The 19,241-nt window shown below is 43.3% G+C and overlaps 1 protein-coding gene across 4 annotated transcripts in view; it reads right to left on the bottom strand.

Moving 5' to 3' along the window:
• LOC115106834 (integrin alpha-X-like) overlaps nucleotides 1–4,079 on the bottom strand; it is a 59,976-nt gene extending 55,897 nt beyond the window's left edge. The window contains exons 1-2 of one of the 4 annotated variants that reach the window (XM_029629964.2): nucleotides 3,960–4,079; nucleotides 3,647–3,779 (exon numbers count right to left, since the gene is read on the bottom strand). In XM_029629964.2, the coding sequence (XP_029485824.1) occupies nucleotides 3,647–3,779; nucleotides 3,960–4,014 (188 nt within the window). In that variant the 5' untranslated portion in view covers nucleotides 4,015–4,079. Of the gene's footprint in view, nucleotides 1–2,236; nucleotides 3,526–3,646; nucleotides 3,780–3,959 lie in introns of those variants that run through there. The other 3 variants (XM_065008118.1, XM_029629968.2, XM_065008117.1) reach the window with 3 other exon arrangements.
• Nucleotides 4,080–19,241: the final 15,162 nt, after the last annotated feature.

Raw genomic sequence — 19,241 nt, 5'->3', positions numbered from 1 at the left:
TGAGAAACATTGAGAAATTGTTTGGCCGATTTTCTGGCCAAATTAACCAGTTATCTACCTTTGATAAGCAGCTAGCTAGCTATGGCTCACTGGTAGCTTGCTAGTTAGTTAGCTTCCAATTTCAAGTCTTTTGAAACCAATATCTGTCTAACTGAAAAATATGAAGTTATTTCAAAATGAAAGTCTTGTGACACTATGATAGCTGTCTATCCCCAGTTAGATAATGTGTTTTCACTTATTGCATCAACATGTTTGTTTTGATCTCCCTGGTTTCCACTAGTTACCACAGCCACAAAGTCAAAATTGGGTATATCGTACAAATTCCTGAAAACAAAAATGTACGTTTTGGTCTTAATTTAAGGTTAGGGTTAGGCATAAGATTAGCAGTGTTGTTAATATTAGGGTTAAACTTAGGGTTAGGTTGAAAATCAATCACATTTGTGACCCGATTCAGGAAACTAGGCGTATGTCGCAAGTCACGAATTCACAGTAGAGCCAATTGAACTTAAAACATTTTTTTTTTAATCAAATTTTTTTTTTTTTACATTTCAGTTAGTCAGTTAAGAACAAATTCTTATTTTCAATGACGGCCTAGGAACAGTGGGTTAACTGCCTGTTCAGGGGCAGAACGACAGATTTCGTACCTTGTCAGCTCGGGGATTTGAACTTGCAACCTTTCGGTTACTAGTCCAATGCTCTAACCACTACACGCGTGTAGAATGAGTCAGCAACCTTCCCACTAGCCATGATTGGCTGAGATAATGAGTGGGCTGGACATGCTGAGGGAGGAGTTCGGATTGGTCTGCTATATAGAAGGCTTCTGTGGTCAATCTGCGTTGGTAATTCTGTCGAACACTGATTTTTTTTAATGTACTGTGTAGTGGAGCTGCATAAGTGTTGCATAAGTGTTGCTCTCCACTTTCTGGAGAAGTTTTGAAATCAGTGGAATTAGAGTATGATAGCTAAAGAGATGGAGGAAACACCTGTCTCCGGATTACATCTTCAAACTAAGGGCAACCGTGGCATGGTCCCTTCATGACAGGGAGACGCCTCCATCATGGATGATGTATACATATTACACGTTTCTAATTTTGACAAAGTGGTTTCATTTCAAGCTAAAGTGTACTGTTAGCTAGCTAGCTAATATTAGCTGGCTGGCTCCCTAGCTGACGTTATTATTCGTATCCAAAAGCAGTTTGCTTTTCTAGTTAGAGCCTAATGTTAGCTAACATTGAACCTAGTTGTGTCAGTGCACGTCTGCAAAAACATTTTAGGAAATTGTTGCCAGCAGAGCTGGTTTGGCCATTTTCATGTTATCCAGATGTAAACAAATCATTGGCCAGAGCGTCAAGTGTGCGCTCTGAACGCTCCGAGAGCGAAACGAGATGGGTGGGGCTAAAGCTTAAGAGGGTGTGAACGATGCTGAATGGGTGTAGACACAGAAGAGGTCTTCACATTTTAAAAATAGGCAGGCGTTATGACTTTGTAGCTGTGGTAACTAGTGACGACCGTTCTCTCTGGCTGCTCGTTCTATGTAGTATAATATAATCTGTTCAAAACAGTGGCAGCATGTGTAGCAGTTGTCATTTAGTTTTTTTTACATGCAAACGTGAAATGTGTTTTTATGCTGTTGTTCAAATGCACAGATCGCTTTATATATCTTCTCAAAGAATCTACCGGTAGTTTGGAAACTTGGCATCATATCTGTCATGCTGCTTTGTTGACAAATCCAACCACCTCACACCCTGGGTATTTAGCCAATCAGCGGACATCACTGGTATCAATAAAGTTACATTGGATCAAATCATTTGAGGACAGTGATGAAATACTGTTTGTTGTAATTTTAGGCCTATATTCAATCTAGACCGCGGAAGATAACGCGATTGACATTTACCTTTAAAAGGTGAATGGCTGAAAAGGGGCGAACGGATTGATTCTAGACCGATGTAAAATTAGTTTGATATTCGGTTCTCTCGTCTATTGCTTGTTTAGCAACTAAATAGACACGTGCGTAAGTATGGGGAAAAACAGACGGGGTTGGCTTAGACTGTTGACAACATGTAAGCTATATTTCATCTCCAATGTTTATTGAAAATATAAATACATTTGCACAATGAGCACTTGTTTCCTGTCAAATACATCTTTACAGTTGTTGGTTAGCTAGAATTTTAGCCATATTATCATTAACATAAAATCAGTCAAAACACCTGAAAACAAGATGAAACGAGACACTTACAATTCCCCACATGGCAGTTTCTTCTCATTCTTGCTAGCAATCTGGCCAACCAGAATCACAATAACACACTGACTTCTGCCCCATTGAAGTGCCATGGGGGCTTTCAATCTTCAATAGCTCTTACACAAAGTGTGCCATGACTATGCAGGGAATTTCAACCACAGATTAAACAAACAAAAAGCAGGGAGGTTTTCCAATGCCTCGTAAAGAAGAGCATCTATTTATAAAGTAGACATTGAATATCCCTTTGAGCATGGTGAAGTTATTCATTACACTTTGGATGGTGTATTAATACACCTAGTCACTACAAAGATACAGGCGTCCTCCTTAACTCAGTTGCCGGAGAGGAAGGAAACCGCTCAGTGATTTCAACATGAGGCCAATGGTGACTTTAAAACAGTTACAGAGTTTAATGGCTGTGACAGGAGAAAACTGAGGATGGATCAACAACATTGTGATTACTCCACAATAATAACCTAAATGACAGTGAAAAGAAGGAAGCCTGTACAGAATAAAAAAAATATTCCAAAACATGCATCCTGTTTGCAATAAGGCACTAATGTAAAACTGCAAAAAATGTGGCAGAGAAATTAACTTAGTCCTAAATACAAAGCGTTATGTTTGGGGTAAATCCAACACAGCACATCACTGAGTACCACTCTTCATATTTTCAAGCATGGTGGTGGCTGCATCATGTTATGGATGTGCTTGTCATTGGCAAGGACTAGGGAGTTTTAAGGATAATAAGAAATGGAATAGAGCTAAGCACAGGCAAAAAAAATCCTAGAAGAACATGTGGGTTAGTCTGCTTTTCAACAGACAGTGGGAGACTAATTCACCTTTCTACAGGACAATAACCTAAAGCACAAGGTCAGATATACACTGGAGTTGCTTTTTTAAAACTAGGCAAGTCAGTTAAGAACAAATTCTTATTTACAATGACAGCCTATGAACAGTGCTTTAACTGCCTTGTTCGGGAGCAGAACAGATTTTTACCTTGTCAGCTCGGGGATTCATTCTAGCAACCTTTCGGTTACTAGCCCAACGCTCTAACCATTAAGCTACCTGCCACCCCAAAATGACATTGAGTGTTCCTAAGTGGCCTAGTTACAGTTTTGATTTGAAAACGGCTTGAAAACCTATGGCAAGAATTGAAAATGGCTGTCTAGCAATGATCAATAACCAACCTGACAGAGCTTGTAGAATTTTTAAATAATAATGTGCAAATATTGTACATTCCAGGTGTGCAAAGCTCTTAGAGACTTACTCGGAGAGACTCAGAGTTGTAATCGCAACATGGATTCTATAACACAGTGAAATGGTCCACCCACACAGACATGTTATGATGATTAACATCCAATTGTGAGATCTGAACCCAGTGGTTTGACTGTTTAATGATTAGTAACTTGCCTGCTGCCTCCCTGCGCCGGTCCAAACTGACAGACACGATAACCGAAATGGGACCCTGCTGCCTCCGAGTCCGAGACACTTAATGTTCTGGGATAGCGAATGTCGAAGCTGAACCCCACTGTCAACGGTGCGACTGCAACAACAACAAAAAATGAACAAACACATTTTAAATTATGCATATTTTCTTTTTACAAAAGCGTCTACAGCAAGTCTGATAGTCAATTCCTCAGGCAGGCCAGGTGAAACTCTTAACTATAACTCTACTATAAATGTATTCTACTAATACAATGTAGATTTGGCTATATAACCTTACATTGCAAAAGCCCCAGTAAACACCAAAACTGGATGTGCTCCAGTTGCTTGTCCATGTCGACTGAAGTCCGGCTACAGTCCTCGCATAGTGGTGAACGCAGAGAAGATGAGGAGAGCACCAGCTTGAAGAATATCATGTGGTGAAACCTTTCAAGATAATGAAGGAGTGAGTCGGTCGGTAAATGCGCCTTTTTTTTACAGGGACGTTCTAAAAGGATTACAACGGTCTGTGACCGCCACCCGGTGGTGAGAGCTGACTGGTGCAGTCTAACTGTGTGGGTGGACCATTTAAGTTTGTCCGTGATGTGTACGTCGAGGAACTTAACTTACTACCCTCTCCACTACTGTCCCATCGATGTGGATAGGTGGGTGCTCCCTCTGCTGTTTCCTGAAGTCCACAATCATCTCGTTTGTTTTGTTGACATTGAGTGTGAGGTTATTTTCCTGTCACAACACTCCTCCTCCCTGTAGGCCGTCTTGTCGTTGTTGGTAATCAAGTCTACCACTGTAGTGTCGTCCGCAAACTTGATGATTGAGTTGGAGGCGTGCATGGCCACGCAGTCGTGGGTGAACAGGGAGTACAGGAGAGGGCTCAGAATGCACCCTTGTGGGGCCCCAGTGTTGAGGATCAGCGGGGTGGAGAGGTTGTTACCTACCCTCTCCACCTGGGGGTGGCCCGTCAGGAAGTCCAATACCCAGTTGCACAGGGCGGGATCGAGACCCATGGTCTCGAGCTTGATGACGAGTTTGGAGGGTACTACGGTGTTAAATGCTGAGCTGTAGTCGATGAATAGCAATTCTCACATAGGTATTCCTCTTGTCCAGATGGGTTAGGGCAGTGTGCAGTGTGGTTGAGATTGCGTCGTCTGTGGACCTATTTGGGCGGTAAGCAAATTGGAGTGGGTCTAGGGTGTCAGGTAGGGTGGAGGTGATATGGTCCTTGACTAGTCTCTCAAAGCACTTCATGATGACAGAAGTGAGTGCTACGGGGCGGTAGTCGTTTAGCTCCGTTACCTTAGCTTTCTTGGGAACAGGGACAATGGTTGCCCTCTTGAAGCATGTGGGAACAGCAGACTGGGATAAGGATTGATTGAATATGTCCGTAAACACACCAGCCAGCTGGTCTGCGCATGTTCTGAGGACGCGGCTGGGGATGCCGTCTGGGCCTGCAGCCTTGTGAGGGTTAACACGTTTAAATGTTTTACTCACATCGGCTGCAGTGAAGGAGAGTCTGCAGGTTTTGGTTGCGGGCCGTGTCAGTGGCACTGTATTGTCCTCAAAGCGGGCAAAAAAAGTGATTTAGTCTGCCTGGGAGCAAGACATCCTGGTCCGTGACGGGGCTGGTTTTCTTTATGTAATCCGTGATTGACTGTAGACCCTGCCACATACCTCTTGTGTCTGAGCCATTGAATTGCGACTCTACTTTGTCTCTATACTGACGCTTAGCTTGTTTGATTGCCTTGTGGAGGGAATAGCTACACTGTTTGTATTCGGTCATGTTTCCAGTCACCTTGCCCTGGTTAAAAGCAGTGGTTCGCGCATAGCTCCAGCTCTGGGTCTACTCTAAAGCACTTATCATGTAAAAGGGGCCATCCAATGTGATTAGATGGATTGATCAATTGACTGGTTGGTAGGCTTGTTTGTTGGTTGGTTGGTTGGTTGGTTGGTTGACTGATTGATTGATTGGTCAGTGGTGCACAGCTCCCGTCCTCAAGTGCAACAGTGTGACTTTACCTTTTGTGCACTAGAGGGCGGTGTCTCATTTTCTTGAAATAAATATCTGACGCCAGGACTGGAGGACATCCCTGCTTGCAGAAGTTTGTAGTATATTTTATTTTATATTGTTGTTGTGATATGAAAATAAATGATAACAACTAAAGAGTTCACTAGCTGTCTTAGCGTGAGAAAGACTACAACATGCTGGGAAAGTTTTGCTGAATATACTATTTCCATACTTCATGAGCACAAGTAAAAACTGAAGTGAAATCATATTTAACAGTGGTCTGCTTCCCATCTTACAAAATACTGTTTATTCTCAAATAATTTTCTCCTCGGTGAGACGTAGCTTAAACTGAACCAGAGAGGTCTCCAGTCCTATCCAGTTGGGTCCTGTAGCGTCCATTATTCAAGTTTCAGTTTCAAGTTTCAAGTAGTATTAGTCTTGTTTAAAAAAATATATATATATTTAACATTTATTTAACCATGTACGGGATACACATGGTATACATCTTCCAACGAAATGCTTACTTGCAGGTTCCTTCTCAACCTCATATTGTAACTGTCAGTGGAGAGATGCAGTCAAAGGTTGCCAGGTATCAAATCTATTGTCCCTGTTAATCTCCTGTGTAACAAACCAAACAGGCTACAGTTAGTAACAACCCACACTACCCCCCCCCCCCCCCCCCCCCTCTTCTCTCTCTTCCCTCCTCCTTCCCCATTTTCTCTGTGTAACAAAACAGTGTAAAACACACATTTGTGCGCTGGCATGTTTGAGCACATCGTTGTGCCTGAGTCACTGTGGACAGCGAATCCAGCCAACGTCACTGGTGATGACCTCACACACACTCTGACACCCACCATGTCATTATGTTAAACGGTGAAAAATGCAGTTTGACTGGTCATGGAAAACTCTGAGTCACTTGATTGAACTCCTTGCCTTTGTGCCCTCCAATAACCATTTGTATCAGTATTAGCTATATGAGGTGGGAAGCTGGAAGGTCACAGAAGTTGTGAAGAGGTTTGTCAAGATAGAGAGATTTGAGTTGAGAGAAAGAGAGAGAGGAAAAGTGAGAGAGAGGGTATACGATCCTGCCAGGTCACAGGCTTGGGGACAGAGATAACAGGGGGTACAACAGTGTCTGTGTGAGGCATTTGGCCCAGCAGAATCAGCATGAGAGAGAGAAAATGAAAGATGGCTTGAAAGAAGAATGGGGGGGAAGAGAAAGTGAAAAGGAAAGATTTTAAAGAGTGAAATAGATGGATTGAGAAAGACAGAACGACAGAGAAAGCGAAAGAAAGAGATGGATAAAACGGGCAAGATGATAGAGAGAAAGGGAGAGTGGAATAGATGTGAGAGATCAAGAAAGAGTTTGAAAGAGAGCGAGTCGAGTCAGGTCATGTGGATGTGGAGACAGTGTGGACCTAGCCTGTCTCTCTGGTTCTCCTGTTGACTGGCTCTGTCTGAGGTAGGGCGGGCCATCACACAGGACCCATTGTAGAGGCCTATAATCTCTAACCTCCAGGTTCTGTTCATGTACCTTGTTCAGGTCCCCTCAGATGACCCCTATCGAGTAGGGAGAGGCTACAGAGACACTCTGGCTTTGTCAAGTCCTGTATCATTGTATGTGTATTGTACCAACATCTTAAGTGGACTAACCGCTGCCCCCGCACATTGACTCTGTACCGGTACCCCCTGTATATAGCCTCATTACTAACCGGTGCCCCCGCACATTGACGCTGTACCGGTACCCCCTGTATATAGCCTCATTACTAACCGGTGCCCCCGCACATTGACGCTGTACCGGTACCCCCTGTATATAGCCTCATTACTAACCTATACCACTGCACATTGACGCTGTACCGGTACCCCTGTATATAGCCTCATTACTAACCTATACCACTGCACTTTGACTCTGTAGCGGTACCCCTGGTATATAGCCTCATTACTAACCGTTGCCCCTGCACATTGACGCTGTACCGCTAACCCCTGTATATAGCCTCATTACTAACCTATACCACTGCACATTGACGCTGTACCGGTACCCCCTGTATATAGCCTCATTACTAACCGGTACCCCCAGTATATAGCCTCATCACTAACCGGTGCCCCCGCACATTGACACTGTACCGGCACCCCCTGTATATAGCCTCATAACTAACCTATACCACTGCACATTGACGCTGTACCGGTACCCCCTGTATATAGCCTCATTACTAACCTATACCACTGCACTTTGACTCTGTACCGGTACCCCTGGTATATAGCCTCATTACTAACCGATGCCCCCGCACATTGACGCTGTACCGGTACCCCCTGTATATAGCCTCATTACTAACCTATACCACTGCACTTTGACTCTGTAGCGGTACCCCTGGTATATAGCCTCATTACTAACTGTTGCCCCTGCACATTGACGCTGTACCGCTAACCCCTGTATATAGCCTCATTACTAACTTATACCACTGCACATTGAAGCTGTACCGGTACCCCCTGTATATAGCCTCATTACTAACCTATACCACTGCACATTGACGCTGTACCGGTACCCCCTGTATATAGCCTCATTACTAACCTATACCACTGCACATTGAAGCTGTACCGGTACCCCCTGTTAACAGCCTCGCACCTGTTATTTTACTGCTGCTCCATTTTTTACTCAACACTTATTGTTCTTAAAACGGCATTGTTGGTTAAGGGCTTGTAAGTAAGCATTTCACTTTAAGGTCTACACCTGTTGTAATTTAGCGCATGTGACAAATCCAATTTTATTTAACTTGAGACGGACCGTCCACCATCCACAAATCTGGTCACTTTGCTAAGACACAAGTCTAAATGTTTCTAAAAACTGGCTGTTATGTTTCAGGTGTAATATGGGAGTGTATAATACCTTCTACTTTTCATGGAAGGTGTAATGTATAGGCCTCATTTACTTTGACATCAATATTACATCCCTGCGGGGTTAAAACAGTTGAAGTCGGAAGTTTACATACACCTTAGCCAAATACATTTAAACTCAGTTTTCACAATTCTTAACATTTAATCCTAATAAAAATTCTTGTCTTAGGTAATTTAGGATCACCACTTTATTTTAAGAATGTGAATAATAGTAGAGAGAATGATGTATTTCAGCTTTTATTTCTTTCATCACATTCCCAATGGGTCAGAAGTTTACATACAGTCAATTAGTATTTGGTAGCATTGCCTTTAACTTGTTTAACTTGGGTCAAACGTTTCGGGCAGCCTACCACAAGCTTCCCACAATAAGTTGGGTGAATTTTGGCCCATTCCTCCTGACAGAGCTGGTGTAACTGCGTCAGGTTTGTAGGCCTCCTTGCTCGCACACGGTTTTTCCGTTCTGCCCACAAATTCTCTATCGGATTGAGGTCAGGGCTTTGTGATGGCCACTCCAATACCTTGACATTGTTGTCCTTAAGCCGTTTTGCCACAACCAAGTATGCTTGGGGTCATTGTCCATTTGGAAGACCCATTTGCAACCAACATTTAACTGACTGATGACTTGAGATGTTGCTTCAATATAGCCACATAATTTTCCTACCTCATGATGACATCTATTTTGTGAAGTGCACCAGTCCCTCATGCAGAAAAGCACCCCCACAACATGATGCTGCCACCCCATGCTTCATGGTTAGGATGGTATTCCTCGGCTTGCAAGCCTCCCCTTTTTCCTCCAAACATAGCAATGGTCATTATGGCCAAACAGTATATTATATTTTTGTCCCATCAGATCAGGGGACATTTCTCCAAAACGTACAATCTTTGTCCCTATAAGCAGTTGCAAACTGTAGTCTGGCTTTTTTATGGCGGTTTTGGAGCAGTGGCTTCTTCCTTGCTGACCGTTTTACTGTGAAGTATCTATATACTTTTGTACCTGTTTCCTCCAGCATCTTCACAAGGTCCTTTGCTGTTGTTCTGGGATTGATTTGCACTTTTCGCACCAAAGCATGTTCATCTCTAGGAGACAAAACGTGTCTCCTTCCTGAGTGGTATGACGGCTGCGTGGTCCCATGGTGTTTATACCTGCTATTGTTTGTATAGATGAACGTGGTACCTTCAGGCATTTGGTAATTGCTCCCAAGGATGAACCAGACTTGTGGAGGTCTTGGCTGATTCCTTTTGATTTTCCCATGATATCAAGCAAAGAAGCACTGAGTTTGAAGGTAGGCCTTGAAATACATCCACAGTTACACCTCCAATTGACTCAAATTATGTCAATTAGCCTATCAGAAGCTTCTAAAGCCATGACAAAATGTTCTGGTATTTTCCAAGCTGTTTAAAGGCACAGTCAACTTAGTGTATGTAAACTTCTGACCCACTGAAATTGTGATACAGTGAATTATAAGTGAAATAATCTGTCTGTAAACAATAGTTGGAAAAATGACTTGTGTCATGCACAAAGTAGATGTCCTAACCGTCTTGCCAAAACTATAGTTTGTTAACAAGGAATTTGTGGAGTGGTTTAAAAACGAGTTTTAATGTCTCAAACCTAAGTGCATGTAAACTTCCGACTTCAACTGTTTGTCCATTGTGTTGGTGTCAAATAGATCAAATCAGGGTGTGGTGTGTGAAATAAATTACGTTAGTTTGACAGGTAGCATGAGCTGTGTGTGTTTGTGTTTGCCTGTGTGTCCGTTTGTCTGTGTGTGCATGTGCAAATGTGTTTGTGTATGCATGTGAGTGTGTGTGTGTGTGTGTGTGTGTGTGTGTGTGTGTGTGTGTGTGTGTGTGTGTGTGTGTGTGTGTGTGTGTGTGTGTGTGTGTCTAACACAGTATTTTGCGCACGTGTGTGTGTGGCAAGCCTCCATGGCAGTGCCACGTCTATCCAAGGCTGTCGTCCTGGAGATGATGATATAACAGCACGAAGACATTAAAAGAGACGTGCCTGGGCAGAGCTAAACACCCTAGCTATCAGGTCAAGTTATATAAGGTATGCTACTAGGAAAATGTCTGTGGAAAACTATACTAGGTACCATGTAGGTACTAGGCACATTGCTATGGAAAGCTACAGGCGATAAGCATTGCTGCAGAAGGCTACACTACCGGTATGCTACTGTAGGTACATTGCTATGTAAAGCTACAGGTAGTAGGGACTGGGGGTTGAGGTATACTGAAATTATAGGTATCAGAGATTGAGGAACTAGTTAAGTATATGCTGTACTCCCATGGACACGTACTGTACATGGTACAGTTATTCTGAATGGCAAAGGCCAGGAAAGAGTGGATCCTCAGCCAAAGGTGTCATCAGCCATCAGCACCAGGTGCGTCACGCACCCATTATTTTAAAGAGGGCAGGAAATACGTGAGGATGGTCTGGAGGGGGGCTGTCCCCACTCAGGAATTCTGAGAATGTAGCATTTTTCTAACACCTGAAGCAGCTTTTTCCTGCAATCTAGAGCCATAATAATTATGCCTAATTCTGTGCGTAGGTTATCTAAGCACACCTGTTCAATTGGAATTTTAATGAATGATGTACATTGATGCTTTAAGAACTTTTATGCATAAGGAGTTTAGTACAACTTCCACACTGGCATATAATATCATAACCCAAGAATTACAGCAATTATAGTCATTTCTGAAGTCCAGCAGGCATGCCAGCTAAAATAGCTTAGACAAAATAATCCAACTTGGTTGATAGCCTGAAATGGAATGGTTGCAATATTTCTGTTTTATTTTTCATCAAGAAGGATCAAAATCATTTACAAACATACCTCCTGCGAGTCCTGCCCATCGCCGTTAACTAAAATAATTTACAAACATACCTCCTGCGAGTCCTGCCCATCACCATCAGCTAAAATAATTTACAAACATACCTCCTGCGAGTCCTGCCCATCACCGTCAGCTAAAATCATTTACAAACCTACCTCCTGCGTGTCCTGCCCATCACCGTCAGCTAAAATCATTTACAAACAGTCCTCCTGCTCCTCCTGCCCACTAACATACCTCCTGCGAGTCCTGCCCATCACCGTCAGCTAAAATCATTGCTGTGTGTGTCACTCAACACTTTCTCTCCTCCTCCAATGATGATTCTGTTTTCGTGCGCTAGTATCCTGCCTAGCATATCTTTACTCAATGATGCACCTTGAAAGAGTATTTATTTGATTGTGAGTTCCTTAACAGTGACATGGCGGCAGGAAGCCTAGCGGTTAGTGAGGCTAGCCAGCAACCGGAGGGTTGCCAGTTTGAATCCCGGGTCCGACAGGAAAAATCTGTTGAGAAGTGAGCTGGTAACCAGAGGGTTGCAGGGTCAAATCCTAGATGCCATTACCTGCCATTGTGCCCTTGAGCAAGGCACATATAACCCCCCGTAACAACAGCTCCCCGGGCACCCAGTGTGGCAGCCCTCTGCACATCTTCCAAGCCTATATATGTACAGTGGCTTCTGAAAGTATTTAGACCCCTTGACTTTTTCCGCATTTTGTTGCGTTACAGCCTTATTCTAAAATGGATTAAATCAATACAAATACTCAGTAATCTACACACAATACCCCGATAATGACAAAGTGAAAACAGGTTTTTAGAATTTTTTTGCAAATTTATTCAAAACAAAAATCATAAATAACTTATTTACATAAGTATTCAGACCCGTTGCTATGAGACTCGAAATTGAGCTCAGGTGCATCCTGTTTCCATTGATCATCCTTGAGATGTTTCTACAACTTGTGTGGAGCCCACCTGTGGTAAATTCAACTGATTGGACATGATTTGGAAGGGCACACACCTGTCTATATAAGGTCCCACAGTTGACAGTGCATGTCAGAGCAAAAACCAAGGTTGAAGGAATTGTCCGTAGAGCTCCGAGACAGGATTGTGTCGAGGCACAGATCTGTGGAAGGGTACCAAAAAATGTCTGCAGCATTGAAGGTCCCCAAGAACCCAGTGGCCTCCATCATTCTTAAATGGAAGACATTTGGAAACACCGAGACTCTTCCTAGAGCTGGCCGCCAAACTGAGCAATCGGGGGAGTGGGGCCTTTGACAGGGAGGGGACCAAGAACACGATGGTCACTGTAACAGAGCTCTAGAGGTCCTCTGTGGAGATGGGAGAACCTCCCAGAATGATAACAATTTCATGTCTGGAGGAAATCTGGCACCATCCATACAGTGAGGCATGGTGGTGGCAGCATCATGCTGTGGGGGTGCTTTTCAACGGCAGGGACTGGGAGATTAGTCAGGATCGATGCAGAGATGAGCAAAGTACAGAGAGATCCTTGATGAAAATCTGCTCCAGAGTGCTCAGGACCTCAGACTGGGGCGAAGGTACACTTTCCAACAAGACAACGACCCTAAGCACACAGCCAAGACAACGCAGGAGTGGATTCGGGACAAGTCTCTCAATGTCCTTGAGTGGCCCAGCCAGAACCCGGACTTGAACCCAATCAAACATATTTGGAGAGACCTGAAAATACCTGTGCAGCAACGCTCCCCATCCAACCGGACAGAGCTTGAGAGGATCTACAGAGAGGAATGGGAGGAACACCCCGAATACAGGTGTGCCAAGCTTGTAGTGTCACAACCAAGGAGACTTGAGGCTGTAATTGCTGCCAAAGGTGCTTCAACAAAGTATTGAGTAAAGGGTCTGAATACTTATGTAAATGTGGTTTTCTCAAAACCTGTTTTTACTTTGTCATTATGGGGTAATGTGTGTAGATTGATGAGGACAAAAAACTTTTGTAATACATTTTAAAATAAGGCTGTAACCTAACAAAATGTGGAAAAAGTCAAGGGGTCTGAATACTTTTTGAAAGCACTGCATGTGTATGTATGCGTGTCCTTTGGACGGTTTAGGTTAAAAGCCTTGTGTGCAGTTTACCAATAAAGTGATCTTATCTCTTAATGTGTGAATAATATAAACTCTGATTCATACTATCCTGAATACACAGGATAATCAATTGGCTATTGTCCACAATAAGCCCATTGTATATAGTTAATTGTATAGTAGGGTAGGGCCATTGAATGGACTTATTGAAACTATGTGTTAAAGGTCCTGCCTTGTAATAATTACGTCATGGCTTTGTGACTGAACACCCAGGTATAACTGCTTTGTCTTTTTCATTGTTGATGATGAGTTACAACATAATGCCTCCGTTGTGTAACACACTGTAAAGAGGTCAACTTTATATGTTCCTCAAACAATATTGATTCAGTTTGAATTCTTATACGAATGCAGCTTGCGCATCTCCTCCAGTACTCTTTAATCCTTAAATCAATATTTGCACGGCACCTTGTTTCCTTGTTCGCATGAAAAAGAACTTTGTTTTCCCACATGTGCGCTGAGGGCATGTACCAGCAGTCTTACGTCAGTAAGGGGCCAATTAAACCTTCTTTTTTTTTTCAACCGCCAGGTTACCATGGGGGCCAGAATAACATGTTGCACATCAATGTCAACACACGTTGTGCTGAGTGAATGGGGAAAAAACGCAGAATGTAAGAGAGGAAGAGTGGAGCAGAGAAGAGAAGATACATAAGTTTACATACACTTAGGTTGGAGTCATGAAAACTCGTTTTTTTAACCACTCCACAAATGCCTTATTACAAACTATAGTTTTGGCAAGTCGGTAAGGACATCTACTTTGTGCATGACACAAGTAATTTTTCCAACAATTGTTTACAGACAGAATATTTCACTTATAATTCACTGTATTACAATTTCAGTGGGTCAGAAGTTTACATACACTAAGTTGACTGTGCCTTTAAACAGCTTGGAAAATTCCAGAAAATGATGTCTTTAGAAGCTTGGATATAGCATGGCTTTAGAATCTTCTGATAAGCTAATTGACATAATTTGAGTCAAGTGGAGGTGTACCTGTGGATGTATTTCAAGGCCTACCTTCAAACTCAGTGCCTCTTTGCTTGACATCATGGGAAAATCAAAAGAAATCAGCCAAGACCTCAGAAATCAATTGTAGACCTCCACAAGTCTGGTTCATCCTTGGGAGCAATTTCCAAATGCCTGAAGGTACCACGTTCATCTGTACAATCAATAGTACGCAAGTATAAACACCGTGGGACTACGCAGCCATCATACCGCTCAGGAAGGAGACACGTTCTGTCTCCTAGAGATGTACGTACTTTGGTGCAAAAAGTGCAAATCGATCCCAGAACAACAGCAAAGGACCTTGTGAAGATGCTGGAGGAAACAGGTACAAAAGTATCTATATCAACAGTAAAGTGAGTCCTATATCGACATAAGTCCGCTCAAGCAAGGAAGAAGCCATTGCTCCAATGGGGACAATGATCATACTTTTTGGAGAAATGTCCCCTGCCTGATGAAACAAAAATATAACTGTTTGAACATAATGACCATCGTTATGTTTGGAGGAAAAAGGGGGAGGCTTGCAAGCCAAAGAACACCATCCCAACCATGAAGCATGGGGTGGCAGCATCATGTTTTGGGGGGTGCTTTGCTGCAGGAGGAACTGGTGCACTTCACAAAATAGATGACATCATGAGGGACGAAAATTATGTGGCTATATTGAAGCAACATCTCAAGACATCAGTCAGGAAGTTAAAGCTTGGTCGCAAATGGGTCTCCGGGACCCCAAGCATACTTCCAAAGTTGTGGAGAAATGGCTTAAGGACAACAAAGTCAAGGTATTGGAGTGGCCATCACAAAGCCCTGACCTCAATCCCATAGAATATGAAAAAGTGTGTGCGAGCAAGGAGGCCTAAAAACCTGACTCAGTTACACCAGGTCTGTCAGGAGGAATGGGTCAAAATCCACCCCAACTTATTGTGGGAAGCTTGTGGAAGGCTACCCGAAATGTTTGACCCAAGTTAATTAAACAATTTAAAGGCAATGCTACCAAATACTAATTGAGTGTATGTAAACTTCTGACCCACTGGGAATGTTAAATAAATGATTAACTAACCTAAGCTTACTTGATCGTGTGCTAATGCAGAACACTCAGACAACAGTAAGACTGCAGCACCCACCAAACCAAGGGTACTCTCCCAGGAAATATTGCAAGGTGTGTAATGGCTTTGAGTCAGGTCACTGGAAGAAAAACTGTCCGAAGTCTGGGCCCAGATACAGTGAGGAGCACACACAAGCCACCAATGGAGCGGAGCCGTTAAACTAGAGGGCCCGCATTTAGAGGGGGGATATGTGGGTAAAAGAGAAACAAACCATTGAGTGTGATGAAGATTTAGAATGACGATATGTGAACGCATGTAGTGCAGCACCAGAAGGGGTTCGAGGCGCAGAATATACAAAGAGTAACGTCATTTGATGAACTGCTTTATGCCCCAGTTCCAATTGAAAGGGATGCTTGACACCGGCTCCGTGGCCTGTACTTTAAGCGAAGCAGCAGAACAAAGAATTCTTGCGGAAAATATTATTCTAGAGAAGAAGCTACTATCAGAGCCAGTCATTCTCGTTCGCTCTCACTGCAGGTCAGAAGAGAAAGGGGAAGGTGAAGCCTGAGAATCAAGCTGGCAGATTCAGAAAGAACCTACTGACTGGACCTACTAATGACTGGACTATTCTTCACTTAACAGCCTTAAGGAGAAGTTGTTAAACTGTGCTGTTCTTGGTCATCTGTGTTTCACAAGGACATTGATACTGTCAATTGATGCCTCCCTGGACGGGTTGGGTGATGTACTGTATCAAATACCTGCTGGTGAAGATAGAGCACGTCCCATCGCTTTTGCCAGTAAAACATTGAGTGGCTTACAAAATAGATATTCTGCCCACAGACTTGAGTTTTTGGCTTTGAAATGGAGTGTGTGTGAAAAGTTTAGCCACTGGCTCAAGGGACATTCATTTACAGTTTGGACTGATAATAATCCCCTCACATACATAATAACAAAACCAAAACTCGACCCCTGCGAGCAACGATGGGTAGCAAATTGGTGCCCTACTCATTCGATCTGAAGCACATAGCAGGTACAAAGAACATTGTGGCTGATTCCTTCAGTAGGGACCCATTTGCCAAGTTATTTAGTCACAGGTTGATCAGTGAGAACGATGTCAGTCTGCTTGCTGAAGCCGATGCTATAGGAGAAGATGGGATTCAAGATGTGTTTCGCTTGAAGGTCCAGTCACATAGTGAAAAAACAAGCAGAGAATCTTTGGAAATCAGACAGCTGTCCTTTAACCTGTGGCTCTGCAGTAGTGAAAGCGATCTGTGAAGTCTATGATCAGTGGGATGTAGCAACCGAAGCTCAAGTAGTACAGTTAGTGCAGTCTGTGCAACAACTCATATCTCCAGGTCATGACTCCCTTCCTGCGATCTCTTTTGAGGAGCTTCAATGGAGTCAAGAACCTACGATTTCTAAGGCTATCCTGTTTGTCAACCGCAAAATACATCCTTCAAGACGAGAGAGGGATGGATTTGATTCACAACCCTTGCACTTATTAAGCAGTGGGAAAGGCTCAGGATCCAAGATGGAGTGATTTACTGGGTGACAAAGGATCCCCTGAGCAAACAAAAGAGACATCAGTATGTGCTGCCCAAAAATATGAAGGAGAAAGCATTGAGTGGTGTGCATGACCTTGCTGGCCACCAAGGGCAAGCTAGAACTCTTAATTTGGCAAGGCCACATTTCTTCTGGCCCAAGATGGAGCATGATGTGAAGGAGTATGTAAGTGCTGTCGGAGATGCATCCTGGCTAAGTCTCCCGAGCCATCTGCTCGAGCTCCCTTCGAAAGCATCAGAACCTTTGCGCCTATGGAGTTAGTATGTCTCGACTTTTGGAGTGCTGAGGACAGCAAGCAATGCTCAGTGGATGTATTGGTTCTGACAGATCACTTCACCAAGTTAGCTCACGCCTTTCCATGCTCAAATCAAACGGCAAAGCAAGTTGCCAGAAAGATATGGGACAACGTATTTTGTGTTTATGGATTTGCTGAGCGGATCCACACGGATCAAGGGGCCAATTTTGAGAGTGAGCTAATCACAGAACTTCTCAAGCTGTCTGGTGTCGCCAAATCACACACAACTGCGTACCATCCCATGGGGAACAGGGGAACGGAAAGGTTCAATCGAACTCTGGGAATTATGCTTTGCTTACTCCCTCTAAAAGCTCAAGAGAAATGGCAGCAGCAGATACAAACTCTAACATTTGCCTACAATGCTACTGTACATGAAACCAATGGCTATGCTCCATTCCAGCTCATGTTTGGTCATGTTCTGAGACTCCCTGTTGATGTAATGTTCAAGCAAGTTTAGAGGGATCCTGTGGTTGTTGACTATAGTAGCTATGTCAAAACACTGATGTCCCATCTCCATGAAACAGTGAGCATCGCTCAATGGCATACAGTTAAAGAACAACAGAAACAGGCCAAACATTATGACAGAAAAGTCAGAGGCACTCACCTGAACAAAGGAGACAAGGTGCTTCTCACTAACAAAGGAGAAAGGGGAAAAAGAAAACTTGCCAACAAGTAGGAAGCTAAGGTGTACACGGTCATTGGAAGAAACCTACATACACACATATACAGTGGGGAGAACAAGTATTTGATACACTGCCGATTTTGAAAAAAGTTGATGGATGATAAAGGAAACACCAAGATCGTACATCGGAACCTTCTTCTAGACATCAGCTTTCTGCCGGTAGAAACGCCTAAGGATGATTCAAGTGAATCTCAATCAGATGGAGCTGTGGATCCAGAATATGAGGGTCAGTCAATGGACCTTTCAGGCTTTGATGAAGAGGAAAGCTCTGGAGATGTGACCAGTTCATGGATACTCAGTGGAGTAGATGACCCTGCAGGCCAGGAATCTTCGGAGAGACCGGAGACAGTCAGGGATGAGATGGAGCAAGAACAGTCAGCGTACAGCTGCAGGGACCATCCAAATCAAGACCGTCAAGCTCAGCTATCTCTCAATAATGAGACTGCTAATTAGCATTCCTGACTATGACAGGGTAGCTGTAGTCCCTGACACAGAACCTTCAGGTATTCCTGACTCAGTTGCACCAACTGATTTAGCTAGTGACCAAGACTTACAAAGACCGGGTTCACGTGATTCGCAAGATGTGGTCAGAACGCGCACTGGCAGGGTAGTGAAATCTGTAAGTCGTCTTATTGAGACAATGGCTCAGAGATCATTCACTATGGAGGGCTTAGCCACCAAACTAGGAAAGAAGTCCCAGTCTCTTCTAACTCTGTTTTAAAAAAGGGTTTTCTTTATTTCTTCTGTTGTTCTGAGGAATATTCATGGATATGTAAAGCCATCTAAGTGATGTGTAGAATGGTGTCAAGTGATGTGAGGATGAGTGTTGTATGATGTACTTGGTATCGTATTTGTCTAGGAGGTTCTCAGGCCTGATCAACCTTAGATTCCTCTGAATCTGCCCAGCAGATGGCTTGTATAGCAGAGACCAAAGATGAAATCTTGGTGTTCACTTGTGCCAGTAGTGACTCAGTAGAGTTCGCAAATGTTCACAAATTCACAAGAAAAGACAAGCAAAAGTTATATCGTCACTGATTTAGTGTTGCATTACTGTTTATAGGAATATACAGTGGGGCAAAAAAGTATTGTCAGCCACCAATTGTGCAAGTTCTCCAACTTAAAAAGATGAGAGAGGCCTGTAATTTTGATCA

This window comes from Oncorhynchus nerka, linkage group LG23, assembly GCF_034236695.1.
Source record: "Oncorhynchus nerka isolate Pitt River linkage group LG23, Oner_Uvic_2.0, whole genome shotgun sequence".
Taxonomy (NCBI): Eukaryota; Metazoa; Chordata; class Actinopteri; order Salmoniformes; family Salmonidae; genus Oncorhynchus; species Oncorhynchus nerka.
This window is presented reverse-complemented; position numbering and strand designations above follow the sequence as displayed.